This window comes from Zonotrichia albicollis, chromosome 3 (genome assembly GCF_047830755.1).
Source record: "Zonotrichia albicollis isolate bZonAlb1 chromosome 3, bZonAlb1.hap1, whole genome shotgun sequence".
Taxonomy (NCBI): Eukaryota; Metazoa; Chordata; class Aves; order Passeriformes; family Passerellidae; genus Zonotrichia; species Zonotrichia albicollis.
Genome location: NC_133821.1, coordinates 41,545,897 through 41,565,111, shown reverse-complemented (window position 1 = coordinate 41,565,111; position 19,215 = coordinate 41,545,897). Strand labels below are relative to the sequence as shown.

Below are 19,215 nucleotides of genomic sequence, written 5' to 3'. Positions count from 1 at the left end.
TCTGTACCTTTACTGAACTTTCAGTAAAAAGTAAAAATCAGTAAAAAAAAAATCTTCTTAAATGTGATAATTCTTGTATGCTTGCTTTGACAAGATTCAGCTGCATTGGGACTGCTTTGCATTTGCCTGGTGTTAATGTGTTTGCTCTCTCAGCAGGTTAAGTATAAAGTTGCTCTAATTTGCTTCTAGCCATGGGGTTTTTTTTCCACTTGTGCTTGATAACAGAAGTGAGAGAATGACCTAAAGAAAAAGAAAGTAGAATTATTCTTATGTGAGAAGACAGTGCAAATACGACCTACAGTAGTCTTAACTTTCCTTTTGTATAATGTCTTTAAGATATCATTTGATTTGGGATTTTATCAAAAAGGAGGGGAAAGAAAATGCATGAAGTATCCATCAGTGTAACATCTGATACTGCTCCCTAAAACTAAGTGTTGAAAAGAAGACGTGTATCACTGCAGTAGAAAGACCTTTTTCTTTCTGAAAGAAACCTGGAAGGCAGCTAATGCAGAAAATCACAAGCACAAGTCTTGAATTTAGAGGCTGCTGGCAATGTCATTTCTGGGCATGTACAATTATTACTCCTCAGTGACCAATGTCTGCCTCAGTCTTTAGCATGAATTGAACAAAACGCTTGAGAATCCAGCATTTTACAGACAAGCCTGGTCCTAGCTGTCTTTGTGACTGTAATGATTTTTTAAAAGTCACTACTTTTCTGCCACCTAGTTTTGACGTGAAAACTAGTCTGGAAATACTTCAGGTGAGTGCCATGTCTTCAACATGAGGGGCTGCTGCAGATTTTCAGGCTGATGCAGTTTTTCTCCTGGCATTGCATATCAATACAACTGTGTAGTTCTCTTGTGAAGCAAGTTTGATGGAAATACTGACTGTGTATATCATCTTTAAGTTGACCAGGGAGCATAAGATTCACATTTCTAAAACTACTTTTTTGAGGGAGTGTGGAGAAGGAAAAAGATTTCAGGTTTGATAAAGCAAGAATAAGAGAAAGTAGCTCAAGAATCAGACAGTAGTCATTTTTCCATACATTATAATGAGCTACTTCAGGGTTCTCTGGAAAAGGAGAGCAAAAGTCAGGAACTGAAAAGCTCTACATGTCAGCTGTGGCATTACTTCATTTAAAGTTATGCTAGTCACTTTGCTGTTAGCAAAATAACAAACTACTTGAGTATTGTATAATGTTCATAAAGATGTTACAAGTGCTGTTTGTTTTCAGAAGGGCTGGGTGATCTCCTTTTCAAAAATATTTTTTAAAAACAGGTTTGTTTGTCTAGAAGGATTAAGATAATTAAACAAGATAAAAACAACAAGCTTTACAATTCACAAGCTCAATGGCTGTTCTCCGAATTTTCGTATTAATTGATTTGTGACGTTGAGTTCTTCACACAGTATACAGTGAGGAGCTGTATTATTTCTTTTCTGTCATTCTTTCCTCAGCTCCATTTTTTGCTACAACATTGCTTGCTCTCTTCAAACTCTTTCCTGTGCACAAATGAGCAATTCCTAAATAATTCATTAATTTGAATAAAGTAATGTTTGTACAGGGCCAGCCAATGCTATGACTAATCAACACCCTCTTAACAGTTGTGACCAAGGTGCCAGACTAAGCAAATAGGGCAAGCTGTTCTCAACATTTCAAAAAATACTCAACAAAGAAACCCTTCCTAAATTTGAAATGAATGTTGGTTTCCCGAGTTTGTCATGCATCTCCAGCATGAAATTGGGCTAGTAGCTTAATTTTCCTTATGCATAGCTGTTCCCTATCTCTAAAGACAGTTGGATACCCTTAAAAATGGTTATAAAAATATAACAGTTACTGAAAGTGTATTTGATAATGCTGAAAAGATCACTAAACAGTAAACACTAATTTAACCTTCAGTCATATAGCATGTGACATTTTCCACTCTAAATGGTGTGCAGTTCAATGTAAAGCAGCTTGAAATAATCCAGTTGAACATACTACACAAGCTTGGATTTCATCTGCCACTTCTGCCACCATGGTCCCTTCATTTATTTGTCCCTGTTTAAAAAAAATCTTTTAAATGTGCAAATTTCAATCTGCTAATTAAAGTAGCATCACAACCAGAACTTGAGTTGTTGATAATTTAATAGAGCAGAATTCAACTTGGGACGGACCAGGCAAAGCAGAAGAAGCACAGCTGTTACTGAAATGTCTGCAAAACATAAAAATGAGTGTTCTTGCTTAAATTAAATATGAGATCTTGAAATCTTGTAATTGAAAGTTCAGCTTCTGTAATCATACTGTTTATCTCAGATGTAGCTGACACATTCTAGTATAGCCTGGGGAACTTGGAAATGAAGGAAGCAAGAAGCCAGACCAGTGTTGCAGTCAAAATTTAGTTATGTTCTGAACTGGAAACTGGAGGAGATTATAGATTGAAGTCCCAGAGTGCATTGTAGAGGTCACAAATTAATTAGCAAGGGAGTATGTTGATGGAATTGAATATATGGGTTTCATAGCAGAGGGTTTGTAGTGCTAATATGTTCTTAGTCACTGCTGAATTTGGCAGGAAGAAGACAGGGCATAACCAGCAACTCTCGAGTCTGTGAAATAAAGTGCAGAAGATTTGCAGACGAATTGCCTTTATGAAACAAGATTTAAGATTCAGAGTTTGAGTTCCTATGGAATACCAGTATAGTTAGCATGCAAGTCTACAATTTAATTTCTTGATTAAAAGTGTTGGAGAAAACATGCATTAGCTTAGAATTTAGTTCTAGGAAAAGAAAAATGCAAATATTGGGCTGTGGATTGATTTAATTACCTGAAATCCCTTCATTTTACTTCTGCTTTCAGTTGAGCTGCCATTTTATTTGCTGTGAATGTTAATGTACTAATGTTTACAGAAACCTTGGACAACTAATAGAACAGCAGATGTTTCCTGATGTTGTCTTCCAGAATATCTAGTGCAGCCTATTTTTTATTTGAATAAATATATGAAACATCTTGTGTGTTTAACCAGTGTTTCTAGAGATAACCCAAGCCCATACTATAAATAAAATTAATGGTTCCATTGCTCCTGTTCCATGTAGAAAAAAAATTCTTTAATTTTTACCTGTTCTAAATATATATTTTGTTGAAGCTTATTTTATATTTAGGCATTAAAATATATCTGGGTTTATATATGTCACTATGGTCCTAGTGTATGATTAGGAGAATAAAATCTGTACTTCAGAACTGTAACTTCTGAAGTTTGCCTCCAATATTGTAATGCACAGACAATTAGGCAGGATTAAAATGTTACCTTACAGCATTTTAGATGAGGACAAACACTGGAACATCAATCACAGAGCATTACAAGTTAGATTTGCTGTCACTGTTTCCAAGCCAAATCTATTGAATGGGTAAATGCTTTGCTCCCCTTTTTTTCATAGATACATTTCTGTTTCTCCAGCAAGATTAGATTTAACATTGGAGATTGTCCTGGTAAAAGTTATCATTTAGTGTTCATATATTCAAGAACTTGCAGACTTTAATTAGAAATAGTCAGTGCAATGGATGACAGATTTCTACTCCTGAAGACTGGTGTTTGGTGTGCCCTGTATTTGAAGTGATACAGGAAATCCTTGTTTTCTGTTTTTCATCTGCATTTCTATTTGCTGGTTTGAGTGTTGCATGTATTCCCTGTTCAGTTCTGTAGGAAACATACAACCCTTGTATTTTTATTTATTTTTTTTTCCCAAGACAGGGGGTTTGTTTTTATTACTTAGGCTGAACAGGGGAAATTGTAAAGCAATATGGCAGGGTTGTGAGACAATATTTTTTTTCCATGCATAGTTGAGTTGCTCACTGTATTCAGAGGTGGGTATTTCAAGAGAGCCATTTAGGCACTGTATATTGTAGTCGGTTTTTTGCTAGTGTTGGCACTCTGAATGTTTTTTGTTTTTTCCAGAGATGTCTGCCTCAGTCGTCTCAAACTTCTATCAAAATTAAAATCTTGCAGTTAGACATTGTTGGTACCACTCCTTTGTCTCTTAGAAAACTACATTACTGGTTGTTCCCAGATTTTTACAGCAGAATTTACCAAAGATGAAATAACATCAGTCTAGCTTCTGCAACTATCTCTTTTTCTCTTATTTAATTTAAAATTTATCATTCAAGTTTGATAATGTGCTGCACAGCAAGGTGGTGCCACTTTTTTTTCCCCCTTTTTCTTCTTCCCCCCCCCCCCCCCCCTCCTCACTGAAGAAAGTAGATCTAGTTTGTATTTTGGAAAAAAAATCTGTAATGGTCCCCAGTCATATGGAAGATGAGCGTTTCTGCTTTGTTTTATGTGTCAGAAAGAGGATCAAGGGCAAGGTTTTTGTTGATTGTTTGAGATGAAAAGGATGGATTTAGTTACCAAGTTGCTTCTGTTAAATAATCAAATTTGCCATAGCAGTGCTTATTCTAAAATTGATATACATAAAAACTCTTCAAAAGTGTTTTTACAGAAATAAGGAAGCTTTTTTTCCTGCTGAAGATGATTAGAATAGAAATCAATGCAGGGAAGGAAGATTTTGGAAAATGCAGCCTAATAGAACACCTCCCTCTGGTGGTAGATATTACAGTTCAGTCTGCTCGGCCACAGCGTGACTGGAGCCTTCATGGCGGGAATGCCCCTGCTGCTGAAGAGCTAGGAGGGCTTTTTAAAAAGATAATGGAATTGCATTTATAGTCTCCTCCCCCCTGGGTATGGTGGGGGAGATTTAGGCTGCTTGACCCCCTTCACTCTGAATTTGTCAGGTAATCCATACTTTCTTCTCCCATCTTGCTGCTGGGATTTGCTGCATTTTGCCATTTGTGCTGGGCTGTAGGAACAGGCTCTGTGGATGTTGGTGCTTTAAGCAGGTAATCAGAACAGTATGCACGAAACAGCTCATAGCTTCTAGCAATCATTTGGCTCGTTCTGAAAATTTAATTAATCTCTTAGTTTATTCATATTTAGCTGCTTGGTCTTAATTCCATGTGCCAGTTCTCAGTTAGTTTCCAAAGTAATATCTATATAATTACTTGTACTTGAAACACAATTAGCCACCTAAACTGGAGGAGAAGGGTTGCTGTTAACAGTTTATCTTGTAGGATATTAATGCCAAGAAACATATTACTTCAAAGATTTTTTTTTTTTGTCAGCTGAACAGGGGAATGGGTTCAATTCATCAATCAGGCATCTGAGCTCCCAAAAAGGCTGTAGAATTGTTATTTCTAGCTCTGTTTAGGCATAACAAGAATGCTTTAAAATGCTTCTTGAAGGCATATTTTCGTTCCTTGCTTTTCATGCCCATTATGCTTCAGAAAGTGTAGCAAACAAGCAGAATGTGTGAGAATAACATTTTTGATCCTTCTTTTCCTTTCTGTTTAGTAAGCATTTTATTATTTTTCCTGTTGTTCTTTCACAGCATAGTGAAACCTGCTCCTATTTCCCCCCATCCAGGCTGAACACTCAAAATGCTTTTAGCTTCGTTTTGTATGTCATTAATAGAAGAACCTGGGAAACCTTGTAAATCTTCTCCAAGGCTCCAGTTGAAAAGCAAAAAATCTGGGACATTTTCATGAGTAGGAGTCCTAATTCCATGACTATGACACTGTTAAACTCAGAGAAACAAAACTTTAGACATGGAGGACTTGCTACAGAAGCCCATTTTTATGTGCAGGATCCCAGCGTTACCAGCATTTAATCAATGCATTGTTCAAGGTCAGCACATCACTGCTCTGATTTGCTTTAGTGCTATTTAGACTCCCCTTTAAGGGATTTCACACCTATTGAGCCATCTAGCAACCCTTTGCAAGCCAGAGCTCTGGAAACACCACTGCTGAAAGGTTTTTTTCCATATCTGCATTAACCTGGAAGTGATAGCACAGGAAGTCAGATCACATCAGATGAAAAATCACGGGTATGATAAGCAAAAGGATTGTTTTCTTCTTACACCTCTTTTATTGCACTTTGTCTTAATATGGAAATACGGACATAGACAAGAGTGGGTGTTTTAGGTGATTTCAGCAATGATTCTCCAGCACTGACAAGCAGAAGGATCATTTCATCATCATAAGAGATGCTTTAAGCTCTCATGTCTTTGTTACTTAAAAATAAGGTGAATTGAGGAGAAGTGTATTTATCTGTGTTTTCCACTGAGGGGACAGGAATGCAACATTCTGAGGAGAGCAGTTCTTCTGTTCCTTTTCCTTCTCGACACTTCTCTGGTTTCTTTGCATTAAAAGAAGCATCAATATCAAAATAGTAGCATTTGTAAGGAAAAAAATACTTAAAAATCCATGAACTTCAGATATTAACTGGATAGATTACTTTTTTGTAATAAATTTTGTTCCAGTTTCAAATGTTGAGATGTGTTCCAGCTTTTTTCTTTGGGACCAGTTTGCTAATAATGAAAATTATTGTTGTCCTTGACTTATATTCAATACTTCTAATGCCTTCTTCTAAAAGACAGTTTTAATAAGAGATAAATAAACTTTTATTAATTCAAAACTTCGTCATGTTTTGTTGCTCACAGAGAGGCCCAAGCAATGTTTATTTTATGTGGGCATTCGATGTCTGTGTCTGATACTTTTGTTCCTACAGGACTGGAAAATAAATATTTATATTTAAACTTCACTGAGAATAAGCATGGTGTGCTTAAGTACGGGCTTGGTTTCTGAGCCATGGTGTTCCATAGTCAAAATTTAATGTAACATGGTAGTTTGTGACAACCACAACTAGGGAGACTTTTTAGTGTTTGAGCTTTGGGATTTATAAACCTAAGTTAGCTTTTCTTTTCTTTGTCCTTGAGCTCTTGTCTTTTTTTGTTGGATGGTTGTTTTTTGGGTTTGTTTTTTTTTTTTTTTTTTTTTTTTTGTTGTTGTTGTTGCTGGCAGGTTGAACACTACTCTCCGGCATTTCTATTATAGAATGTGGTGGAGGGGGGACAGTAAGTGGGAGGCTACAGCTACTCCCTTAAGCTTCTGGACTCCTTGGGTAGTTAATAAACTCTGGAGCTTGGAGCCAAGGCAGCAGGGGGTCAGATGAGATTTCAGTGAGTGTTCTCACTTGTATGATTAAACATTACTTCACTTTTCTTCATATTATTGTGGATTATTGAAGTTACAGACTGGTCTCATATAAACTCTAATCATTGCAAAGTTATTGCCCCATCAACTGAGGACTGTCAGACTGGGAGTTTCCTCTCCAGGCTTTCCTGTAGCTAGTTTGTATGAAAGGCAGATGTGTATTACAAGAAGCATTAGATTGCAGTAAGATTAAGAAGAGTAGGAAGATTACTGCTTATACTTCATTATTCTTTGCTTTGGTGGTAAAACGTAAAGAGTGGGAAAATACTAAATCTTCCTTACAGACACACATGTCAGTGTTTGGTTGATTCTGGGAAAATGAGGCCAGGAAATGGGAGTGCCTGCTCTCCTTTTTCTTCCAGAACAGCCTCTGGACTGTTCAAAGGAAAAGAATCTGATAAATAAGTGATTCTGGGAGATGTTTTGAGAGTTTCAGTATTGGTAGTTATTAAGATGCCATAACTCAAGGGTGAGGAAACTGATGAGTGGTTTACTACTAAGCAAGGTTTAATGGTGCTGCAGAGGCCTTTGGTCCCTTGTGAAAAATCTTGTCAATTTATGACATAGTCAAGCATTTGGGAATGCTTGAACCATAAATGTGACTGTTATTGACAGAAAATGAGGCAAATGTACACATTAATTGGAATCACATAAATTAGACTGGATGAATTAATTAAAAAAATAATAGACATGTGTCTTGAAATTGGAAGGTTCTCTCTAGATATTGGAAAGGGCATGGTAAGGTGACTTGAAAGATAGCTCCAGTATAAGAAAAGCTAATTGAAACATTTCTTTTATTAAAATAATAGTTCTTATGTGTCCAGAATAAAGATGAGTTGTAATTAAATTCTGTCAGTTAACAATCCCATTTTCAAGATCTCTCATTTATTATAAACGCACCTTGAAAAGTTCACTTCATAAGTTTGTTTCACAGGACTCGCTGCTTTTGCAAAGTGCTTGGATTATGGGTTCATGGGTCAGTTTCCTCCACCAGAACAAATGTTTCTCCCCCTTTAGGTGCATGAGTTTTGATGTCTCATCACTCTGAATTTAGTTCAAACTTGTACATTTACTAATCCCTTGCTTCATGAAGGGATAGTAATACTGAAGGAATTCTAGTGATAAACATACTGAAATTTAGGGGAATAATAGAGGTGCAGTTTTTAGGGGTTGTGTGCTGCCCTTAATCAGTTTTATGCTTGCTTTTTTGAGCATTTTCTAGAGTTGTCTTTTCTGTTGTAAAATGTCCACGTCACACGTTTTCCAAGTTGTCTTTGAGAGCAAATTCTACAGATCACAGCTGCTTAGATGTTTTCCCTAGGTAGTTTTTAAAAAATTTCCCATGTTTAATTCTGTTATATCTCTGCTGTATTACCCTCAGATCATGTTAAATGTTTGTTCTGTTTAAGTGCCAGATGGGTCTTCAAATGGCTGCAGGATTTTACCTTTCCTGGCTGTTAAGTAGTGGAGTTGCTTGTCTTGTTTCTTGGAGTTGGTAAAATTGTTGAGATTGCCATCTTCAGCAGAGGAGCATTGTAAGAGTCCTTGGCAAGCTGCCCACTCAGTTGGTGTCTTAGTAGTCCACTCTAGTATATGCTCTTCCTAGTGAATACCCACTCCACGTATCACTGAAAAATAAAACATTTCTTGTAGTCATGATGGAGTGGTTTCTTTGTCTTCCTCACTTATATTTCATGCTTTACCCATGCACTGGTCTATTACCAATATCCTTTGATACAGATTCAAGAATCTGTAGAATGTCAATTAGTTGGGTATTAAATTATCTTCATGTCTTAGTTTTACCAGATGCAGGTGCTGGATAAGCCAGCCCCTCACTGGTTTTAGGTTTTGCAATGTAACGGTACCTTCAAGTAGAGCTTTTTCACTCTATGTACTCTGTAATAAATTAAAGTATGAATGCTAACTGTGGATCTTAGGGATTCTCTAACAGGAAATTTAAAGTGCATTGTTAAAACAGGAGTTTGCTCTTCATGGCTTCAGCACTTTGGATCCTGTAAAAGTCAATAATATTTATTCTTTTTACGTTGGTGAGTTTTCTCAAGTAATGACATTTTAGTTGGAATAATGTAAGCCTGCTACTTTACGTAAGAATGGGAAATGTGACACCAGGGTACAGAAGTTTTCAGTGACCTTGTTCCTGTACTGAAATAGCTACAGTAAGCAAATTGCCATTATCAGGCAGAGCAAAGAGTATTTGTTCTGTGGGGTAGCCATTCTCAGGGGATGCTTTGTAGATGATAATGAAATTCCTATTTCATCAATTTAGGATTTCACAACTGCTTTGAAAATGATGGGATCATATGCTGTAAAAATGACAATTTTTTTCATGTCTGTTGTGCAGTGTGTATAAGCCCTGCTAATACAGTTGCTGTAGATCCTTTTGTACAAAACTGCATTTTTCTTCCTTAAAAACATGTCTGCATATATAATAATGACCTGGATCTTAAGTTGAAGGTCATCTCTAACAATGTTATGCTTGTTGTCTCAATAGTCTTTGCTTATTAGCTATTCATGAATTTTCTTGCTAAATAATAGGCAAAATCTGGTAGTCAAATCTAGAGGTTCGTGTAACTTTGGGGAAGAATCACTTTATTGAGCCAAGGGAAATAAGGTTTATTATGGAATGTCATATTTAAGCAAGGAATGTCTTTTTGGAGGGAAAACCAGGTCAAAACACATCATCATCAGACTTCCTCCCACCATCAAAAACCCAATCAACCAAAAGAAACGAAAAACTCTACAACAAAACCCTCACCAAGCTAAATCCCCAAAATATTGATACATTGCATAAGATTTACAAATAAGGAAGTGTTATATACCTTGGTCCTTATTATTGAGTGATAAATACATGTAATTGCAACTGTGTTGTCTCAGTGTTTTCCACCCTTGCAGATGCATCTTTTTTATTTTGCCTTTGTAATACTTCTCTGCTTATTTGAAAAGACAATGAAATGCTTATGAAAAACTCTATATCTGCAATATGCAAAGCTCAGTGTTATTTGAAATGTGTTAATAATATGTTGCAATTTTTAAAAGTGTAGCAATCATAGAGGATAACTTAGCATAAAGAACTCATTTCAGTTTTTCTTCATGAAGAAAAGCTGAAAAAAAGAGAAAATGTATTTATGAATAAAACCCCTAAGAGGCTGAATAGCTTTCCTGTATCATACATGCTCATAACTCTTAATAAGGTTGTTTTACAGAAAATCACCTTTCTAGTATTTTTACTGTTTAATTCTTTTAGTTTGTACTGTGAAAAATGTGAGATCTGCTGATAGTTCATATAAGAATATACTGCAATTGTAATTTTGTACTTTGCAGTCTAATATATTTTATTTATACATTTATAAATATAATTTACTATAATTAATTTATACCTCTGATACCTTTTTATGACTTTGTTTGTCACCTCTTAATGCAAATGCTTGTGAGTATTCTATGGTGCATTCCCCTAATAGCCCGGTGTCTACGTTTATTCTCCAAGTCGGCTAATGCATCTTTCTGTCTGCATGTTATTTAAAAAGAAAAAAGCTAAAACTTCTCTTTCCAAGTGGAGTTTTATTGCCAGACCTTTATTGGAGCTCTAGATTACATTCAGTGTGTACTGAAAGTGAAGGTTTTATCCATCTCACCTTATTTTATTATGCAAAAAGTAGTTATGTATGAATGACACTTGAAATGTCTTCAGTAAGCTATGAACCAGAGAAGTTAGTAAAGAGTTCTCAATAGGTAAATAAAATCTTTGAGTCTTTCAGTACTATTCCCTGGCCATATGTGAATAGTTTCTCTGTTCTCAGTTCTGTGAACAGACACGTGAAGAAAGAAAAAAAAGGCCATAACTTAAAGATTTCACAGTAGCAGTTTCAGTGTCATAACATTTGTTACTTCCTATGGAGTACTGTCAGAAAGCAGTTCCTTTTAATTTTGGAACTGTTTTCCAAGAAGAATACTGTAAGTCTGTTGTGTACATTGGGGTTCTAATGGACTGGAGACATTTGATGTTATACCAACACCTTAATTTATGCTCTGTAAAAGAACAAGTTGCTTTGGGAATAAAAAACATGCAGATTGTGCATTTACTGCTGTGTGAGAAGCTAACACTCTCCAAATAACCTTTTTGCTAGCTCACATTGCTAAGTTATGGGGACTGTAGGATTGAACAGTAAGGAAGTGTAATATTTTCTCTTGGTTAAAATAATTACTTTAAAGACTGATTTTCTTCCCTTAGCAAGCTGTTTACTCTGACATCTCTTCCATCACATATTTGAATGAACTTATTCTTTTTAATAAAACATCTGTTTTAGGTCAGAGAATAGGAATTGTTTGTAACTTAGACTCTCAATATAACCCAAAGGAGATTTTTGGAGATGGCATGATTTCTTATGCCATAGCAGTAGTGCAAATGAAGAACCAATCTGGCTTAGTGTTAAGTCATTTCATGTGGTACTTTGACATGCCTGTCTTTTTTAGAAGAAATGCTTTGTGATATGCTGATAATGTTCTTACTTATCATTGCCTTAAGTTTTAACTGACTGTAATCACAGAAGTTACCAAAAGCTGTGAAGGGTCATTTCCTGCTTAGTCACAGAGCCCTTAGTTAAGCAAAAGTCCAGATCTCAAGATTTTCTTCAGTATTTTGTTGGATATTGATGGCTAAAGAAGGCTACATACTGAAATTTGGACTGTCTGATTTCCTGTGTCACAGAATCAAGTATTTTAGGGGTGGAAGTGGTTGGATGTCCTAAATATTTCAGTGGGTGAAATGAACATGCTGGGAAGATGGGCTCTTGCAGGTTGCTTGCCATAACCTGGTAACAGTAACTGGACAACTGAGCTTGAAAGTTGTGCAGAAAGTGTGCTGTGCAGAAAGTGTGATTTTATGGGCTAGAATCAGAAGCTGTAAAGGCAACAGCTTTCATTCTTAATGTTATCTTATTAATAAAAATGGGCAAAAAGATTGTCCTGCAAAAGAACGGACTACCTGAAGTCTGGAAACAAATGCAGCTTCTTGCCTTTTTTAGTCTAAGCTATTAGAATTCATTGTATGTATAGAATATGAAGTCATTGAATCATGTCTGTCCATTCACATAGTTGTTGTTTGCAAAGAAATACTAAGCAACAAAGCAAAAATAACACTCTTAGTATTAATATCCAGTGCACGAGAGCTCTGAGATATTCTGTTCTTGCTCAACTATTTGAGATACTGGGTGTGTAACCCCTGAACTCAACAAAGCAAAAGGATTTTGGAGCTTGAAGCAGCTGACAGCTTCTTATTCTTAGCAGCTTTTCTACCAAACAGTAATAGTTTATTGACAGTATTTCATGCAGTATTTATTGACAGATCTTTCCCTCTACTATTTCTTCATGTTTGCAGGAAAGAGCAAATTTTCATGTGTTATTTTGATGTTGACTCCACCATATTGTTAACAACAGGATTCTTTGCAGTTTAACTAAAAAAACCCCACCACAGCCACCCTAAAAGCGCCAAAAACCAAACCCACCAAACCTGAAGGCAGTGGAGAAGGGGGCACAGTGTTGAGAGGAAAAAGAAAACATCTTTTCTAACAAATGGAGAAGGCTTGTGTTAAAAACTGCAAAGATGCATTTCGTTAACTAGGAATGGGCAGTACCGGTGTCATGGACTTTTGGTCACCCTTGTGCATTTTGGCACAGATTTTGCTAGTGAAAGTCTCAGGAAAAATGAAAAAAAATTAAATTAAAGGATTTCTCATGCCTTTCCAATTAAATAGGAGCTTCTGCAGATGGTGATTAATGTCTTGCCAACTCTTGTTCTGGTTTTTCCTTATTGAGATTATTAGGTGAGGTCATTGTTCTGTCAACAGAATTGCATTCTGATTTTAATCAGAATAAAGCTTAGCTTTCAAAACTTGCCAGGGTCTTGCCTGTATCATGTGTGTATTTTTGTTTTATTTGTTAAGCAGTTAAGGCTTAACTGGATTTATTCAGGCTCAGCTCTCCTGGAAATACTGCCAACTTTTATGGTGCTTGCAGGAAGAGCAAGGTGATCTGCAAGTTATTTGTGTTAATGAGAGTCCTGTTTACAGAAGCCAAATGCTGCCCAATACATGGATGAAATTCAAAGCAAGCTTCAGTTACAGTTGTGTTTGGGGTGCTTGGGATCATCAATCTTAAGGCTTTTCTCAAGTACTGTTGTCTATAATGAAGAAGGGGCTAAAACAGGGGCAGGAGGTGTTCTTGTGTTCCACTCAACTGAGCAGGCTAAAACTTTTTTGAAAGTTAATTGATTTGCAGACTGAGTAAAAGTTAGTTCTGAACAGGAGGTCATGGGTTAAGGGAGGCAAAGAGCATTTCACTGGTGTGGTGGATTTTGCTGCAGCAGCTCTGAACTGTTACAATTGCTGCAGCTGTCTGATTGTGGCTGGTGCAGAAAAGTGTCTGAAGCCTTCTTGATTGCACAAACACACAAATAAAATCCAGCAGCCCATTTTGGGTTAGACTTTGTTGATACCTAGTGAGGCCTGAGTAGAACATCTTCCTGAGTCTTGTAACTCATCCCTGACAAAAAGCTTCCCATTGGTTTTTCAGAGCTGTATTTTGGAGGTGGATAATTTCCTGTCTGCCACCTTCTCCCTCCTTCTCCTCATCCTCCCCCTCCTCCTCCCTGGCTTTGAGTTTGCTCCTCCCCTATCTGGACTTCTGGCTGACTCTTCCCCAGCAGAAGTTAAGGCTTAATTTCTGACAAATCACTTAAATCCTAAATCAGCATTCAGGTGCTGTTTGACTGTAGTGCTTCCCAATCCCAGTGAGTCATGTTGGCAATCTGTGTTTCTAACACATCATCATCTGCAAATATTTATAGACTGCTCTGTTTTCTTCTCTGTCATGCCATAATAATGAGCAACCAAATATTGATTTATCTATGTATTTATGTATTGAATAAATTCTGCCCTTGTATGTAATTTTTAAAAAATGTACTTAGATGTGGTGGTGCACTTAGTGGTGGTGCACTTCAGCTGTCTTTTTACAAGGAAGACATGAGAGAGCTAGATGCTAAGCAAACCAAAATTCACTTGGAAGCACTTGGAAGGTGTGCTTCCCAGAGGCAGAGTGTGCCAGACTGAAATCCAGTTGTGTAGCTGTTAGACTAATGCTATAATCAATCATATATCAGGACTGTAGATGCGGGAAGAAGCTTTCAATGGGGAATTTGCACTTGAAAATATTTCCCCTCAAACCTGAATCTGGTTTGGAGGCAAGGTAAGCTGGAGGGTGGCATTTGGCAAACACATGGGATTTGGACTATGGGGGCAGTTTGGAGACAAGTGTGACTTGACATTTGCTGATAAAAAAAGAAAACTTTGAAGCCAAATTGTTTGTACACATCTTCAGTGTATTTTAGTGATTTACCTTCCATGCCTAACTCTCTGCTCTTAGATCAGTGGGCAGCTTTTAGTGCCAGTGTTGGAGTAAGTGAAGGAAGGAGGAAACACCCCAAACTTCCACCCACTTCTTCCCCTGCATTCCACCCCAAATACCCATAAACCAGTGATGCAGAGGCAATCCTCACCAGCTTTCCCTGCTGACCTGGCACTGTAGCTGTCTACGCTGACTTTGCCAAAACTGTTTCTGATGGGATTTTGTATAATAGCAGTGAAAAGTGTAACATTCCCATAGTGCTGTATTATCTGCCTTGGTTCTTCCCTCACTGGATGTCTGTTCCCTTTATATTTCTTTACATGCTTTGTGTAAACCCTTTTAAAAATAATACTGTGTGCTGTGGTAAGCTTTGAATGCTCTTGGATGGCTGGGGAAACAAGACCTTTGTGGAATTCTGAAAATGTTTTTTCTCCAACAAATAACTTTTAAGTTATTTTAAATCTGAAGTAAAAATTTGAAGGCTGCTGTTTGTGCTTATCAAAGTGATGATACCTCTGGCAGTGTTTTGAGCTTATTTTTATTACATGGGGGTTTTTGCATAAAATTTGATGATTAGACTGAGCAAGCATGGTGACATATGAAATCTTGGTTTTGCTAGATTTCCAGAAGAAACAGCCAGACGATGACTCTACTCCCAGCACAAGCAACAGCCAGTCAGATTTGTTCTCTGGGGAAACGAACAGTGACAACAGCAATACCTCTCTAACCACACAGGCCGCTAACTCCAACCAGCAACTTTTGACAGAACTGAATGTAACTTCACCCAGCAAAGAGGAATGTAAGTGCACAAGTCCTAGGTGAAAGCAAAGGAGGCATAAACTTTTTGCTTGGGCTTGTTTCACTGACTGACTTCCTGTGGAAGTTATTGCCCTGGCTTTTGGGGTGAGGGGGAAGGTTAGAGGCTATTCACAAAATAGACATTGATGGCTATAACTGAAGAACAAATAGGAGTTTTTAAGTAACTTTGCATTTGATGTATTGTATTTCATATATATGTAAGCTATTTGATGCATGGGAAAGAATTTAATTGTGAGAAACTCCTCACATTAGTGGTAAATTTATGTGTATATTCTAGCATCAATGCCAGTATCTTATGAAATTTTACTTTTAAACATGTTGGGTTTTAATTAAGGTAGTTGCACAGAACAATAACTGTAATGTGTGTTTGTCTAGATTGCTACTTGCATATAAATATAACTTGTTTTGTGTGGTAATTTATCTATTCTTTCATGACCTATCTTTTGTCTTTATTGAACTGTCAGGCAAAAATTCTCCCTGAAGGTAAGTTAGAATGCTTAGCAAACACAGTGAGATAAAATTGACTTTTAAATTATTCTAAACCTCTGTATAAAGTTCATTTTGCATCTAATATATTGAGTTGTAAAATCTGATTCTACAACCTAAGCTCCAGTGTGTAATTTGTAGTTTCATTTTTCTCCAGTAGTAGATTTATTTTAGAAGGTGCTCTATGGAGAGAAACCCCCTTGAGCTGAGATTATGTTAGGTTGTGGCTAGTGAACACATCTACACATGGCAAAAATATGCTTGTTTTTCAGTAGGAAATTTGCAAGAGCGACTCTGGTTCTTGAACATTTAGGCAACTGCTGGAAATAGCAATGTTGACAAAGCACTAGGACTAATCCATCTTGCTTTCAGTTGTGTTAACTAATTGCTTAGGATGGTTTTGCTGAGTTGCCCAAGTATTTATTCTGTGTACAGGTATTAATAGTTTTTAATTATGCAGGTTGGCTGTGGACAAAGTATTGGACTAATTAAAGTAAAATTTTTAAACTGTGATGATGTTATCTCTCTTGCATTGTGAGAAATACAAGTGCTCAAATGTGGGTGTTCAGTGATGAGTTCTTGTCATAAGACTAAACTTGTCCTGTAACTCTTGCCTCTGCTTTGTGTGTACAGTTGCTGCTGACCACCCTTCCATCTCTTCCTTCAGCTCATTGCTTCTTCAGGGGAAACCTGTACCCTGCTGTAAAAACAAGGCCTTAAAACAAGCTTCCTGGGGAATTCAGGAAAGCACATTATGCTCCAGCAGCACATTTGGGCCGTCACAGTGCGGGGGACTTGGGGCACCTCGCTCGCTTATTAGCCAGTGTCACAGGGTGCTTCTGTAGTACTTACTGGGTCAGCTTTCCTGAAAATTTGTTCAGGTAGAAATGAAATTGTGTTACAAAAAAGTGTTTCTGTTGTGCCTGAGAAAGATTTGGTTAACTGGGAAGGTGATTGCAGGAATGGGAAAGAAATTAGTGTCCTTCGTTGTGGATTGCTGTGAGCTTGTGAGCATACACTGAACGTGATGGATATTAGGCAGCACAGCCTGCAGAGCATTTGAAAATATTGCCTATTAAAAGAACTCTCTTTATGACTTCCTGCTGGGATGTTTTTAAGTGAAATACAGTGGAGAGATTTATTTACAGCTCTGCCTTCTCTCACATCCTCACTACTTCTTTAATGAAGCTTAATATCATTTATCAGAAATAATTATGTACAGATGGAGATTTTCTGATGGATAATGACCTCATTGTGCAAGGTTCTTTCCTCTAATGAAGAATGCCCAGACTTAAATGTCTTGTAGATTTTAGTTTGAGGTTATCTTTTTCTGTGCAATATTTATTTATTTTGCAGCATATTCTGTAAAGTATGCACTGCTCTTAGTACAGCTGTGTTCTTCAAAGACTGATACTTCTCACTGTGTGTGATGGCATACAGCTGTGTTCTGTTCTGAATAGAATTGTGGTAATTCACCAGAAATCATTGTATGGAATCACTGTGGTAATCCTTATCCAAGTGTGGGAAAATTGATCTAATCGGGAAGGATCCTCATATTCCGTTCCACTCACCTCTCTTTCCTTTCAAGATTTTGAGGAGAGTCTTGCATCAAGGCATTTGCCACAGTACTTGAGTCCACAGGGTAAACAGAGGGGACAAAACTGCAGCAAGTCATTTAGGCAATTAAAGTCATTTATGTTACAACAACTGAAGAAAACCATAGCAACCACGTGTTCATACTCTGTGTCAGAAAAAGTGAAAGGGGTTTTTGTACTTGTTTTTAAATAGTTATTTCCTTTTTATCACAGAATGAATTACATAACAGAAAATTTCCTTGAACTATATTTTGCAGGAGTTCAGTTTGGCAGTGTGCAAGTATTTGTGTGGGTTTTTGTTACTGTTTTGATTTTATGTGAGAGTTGCATTTGCATTCCTGAGTGTCTTACATATGCAACCAGGTTGTAGTGACTTTGCATCTCCCACCAGCCTCAGTTCTGAAGAGTTACCTACCACAATGGCTGCTGTGCCTCCTAATATCTCTCCCCCTTACAGGGGAAAGTAGTTCTCAGTATTATATTTACAGTCAACAAAAATGAGATAAAAATTTATACCCAGTAGTTCTCAATGTTATAACAGTCAACAAAAATGTGTTAAAAATTATACACAGAGACAGTGACACAACTTCAGTAATTTTTTGCCCTCCTTCACATGTGTTTGATCTTTTATGATATATTACTAATCAGTGATTTTTTAAAAAATTCTGTTGAAATTGGTGAGGGGGGAATTCTATGGAATTCTTTTTTTCCCCCCTTCAGATATACTTCTTGAGTTGCCTTGTTGAGTTGAGTTGTTTCTTTCCAAAACTTTCAGGTCTCCAGTTGCAGTAAATTTTCTGAAATAAACTTACAGACAAAGAGTAATATTGATATCAGTATAGCTGTAGTTAGTTTAGAGCTGCATGGATTCCTGATCCATTTCTTAACAGGTAGTTAAATCAGTCTAACTTTTGTTCTATTGCTGCTTTATGTGCAGATAAGTTTAATCTGTTCACATTTTTCCTTCCATGTCCTCCTTTCATTTAGGAGCTCCTAATGGTAGTTATTTTAGCATCAGTCACTATATCAGCCAGTTCCTCTGTCAAAAATTTCCTTTTCATATTGGGTGGGCAAGGTTTTTGATTATTTTTAGCAGAGAGGAAAAAATGGATTTGACAATGGCCCTCACTTCTCTGTCCTTACCTTCAGCCACCAACATTCTTTAAAAAAAAAGGCAGCTTATTAAGCAAGGTTCTATGTATTTTGGTAGAGAAAAGGTCACACTGCACATGGAATAATTTTGCTTAGTTTCAGGCCTTCAATGCCTTCTTTGGGGCTGTCACATCATTTTTCTGTCACTGTATGAGCAGAGCTAAAGCTGATTCCATGCAGGTTTGAAATTAACTGTGTTGTTATGTGACAGGAGAAATGTCAATGTGAAGAGCACTGACTGTGGCAGCTTGATCAGATTTGGTATTTCAGTAGTTTTTAGCTTCAGCTGACAGGATTTTATTTTAATTATGTGCTTAACTTTCCTTGGCCTTCTTGAATAGCAAGAACCACACTTGAAAAAGGACAAAAGGAATATCTGCTGTTTCTAAAAGAGTTAAATGCTTTTCATTCCTGTGTTGAAGAATTTATAAGAAGATAAACAAAGATCATTACTGCTGTGAATGTCAGAAAACACACTGGAGATTTCAGCCCAGAAAGATGGCGATGATCACTGACCACACCTTACCTCTCTGTGGGCTGAGTTTTAGGTGCCCAAATACAAAGGTATTTCATGACTGGATGTCTCCAAATTTTGGCTAGTGTTTGTATACCCTTCATAACTTGAGCCATTGCACATCAAAATGAAAACACCTTTGTCTTGAACAT

At 36.9% G+C, this 19,215-nt stretch overlaps 1 protein-coding gene across 3 annotated transcripts in view; it reads left to right on the top strand.

The window, feature by feature from the left end:
* ZFAND3 (zinc finger AN1-type containing 3) overlaps window positions 1-19,215 on the top strand; it is a 142,215-nt gene that overhangs the window by 71,984 nt on the left and 51,016 nt on the right. For 2 of the 3 annotated variants that reach the window (XM_074537236.1, XM_074537235.1), the window contains exon 4: window positions 15,117-15,296. The exons of the other annotated variant lie outside the window; for it this stretch is intronic. In XM_074537236.1, the coding sequence (XP_074393337.1) occupies window positions 15,117-15,296 (180 nt within the window). The remainder of the gene's footprint in view (window positions 1-15,116; window positions 15,297-19,215) is intronic. 3 annotated transcript variants of the gene reach the window in all.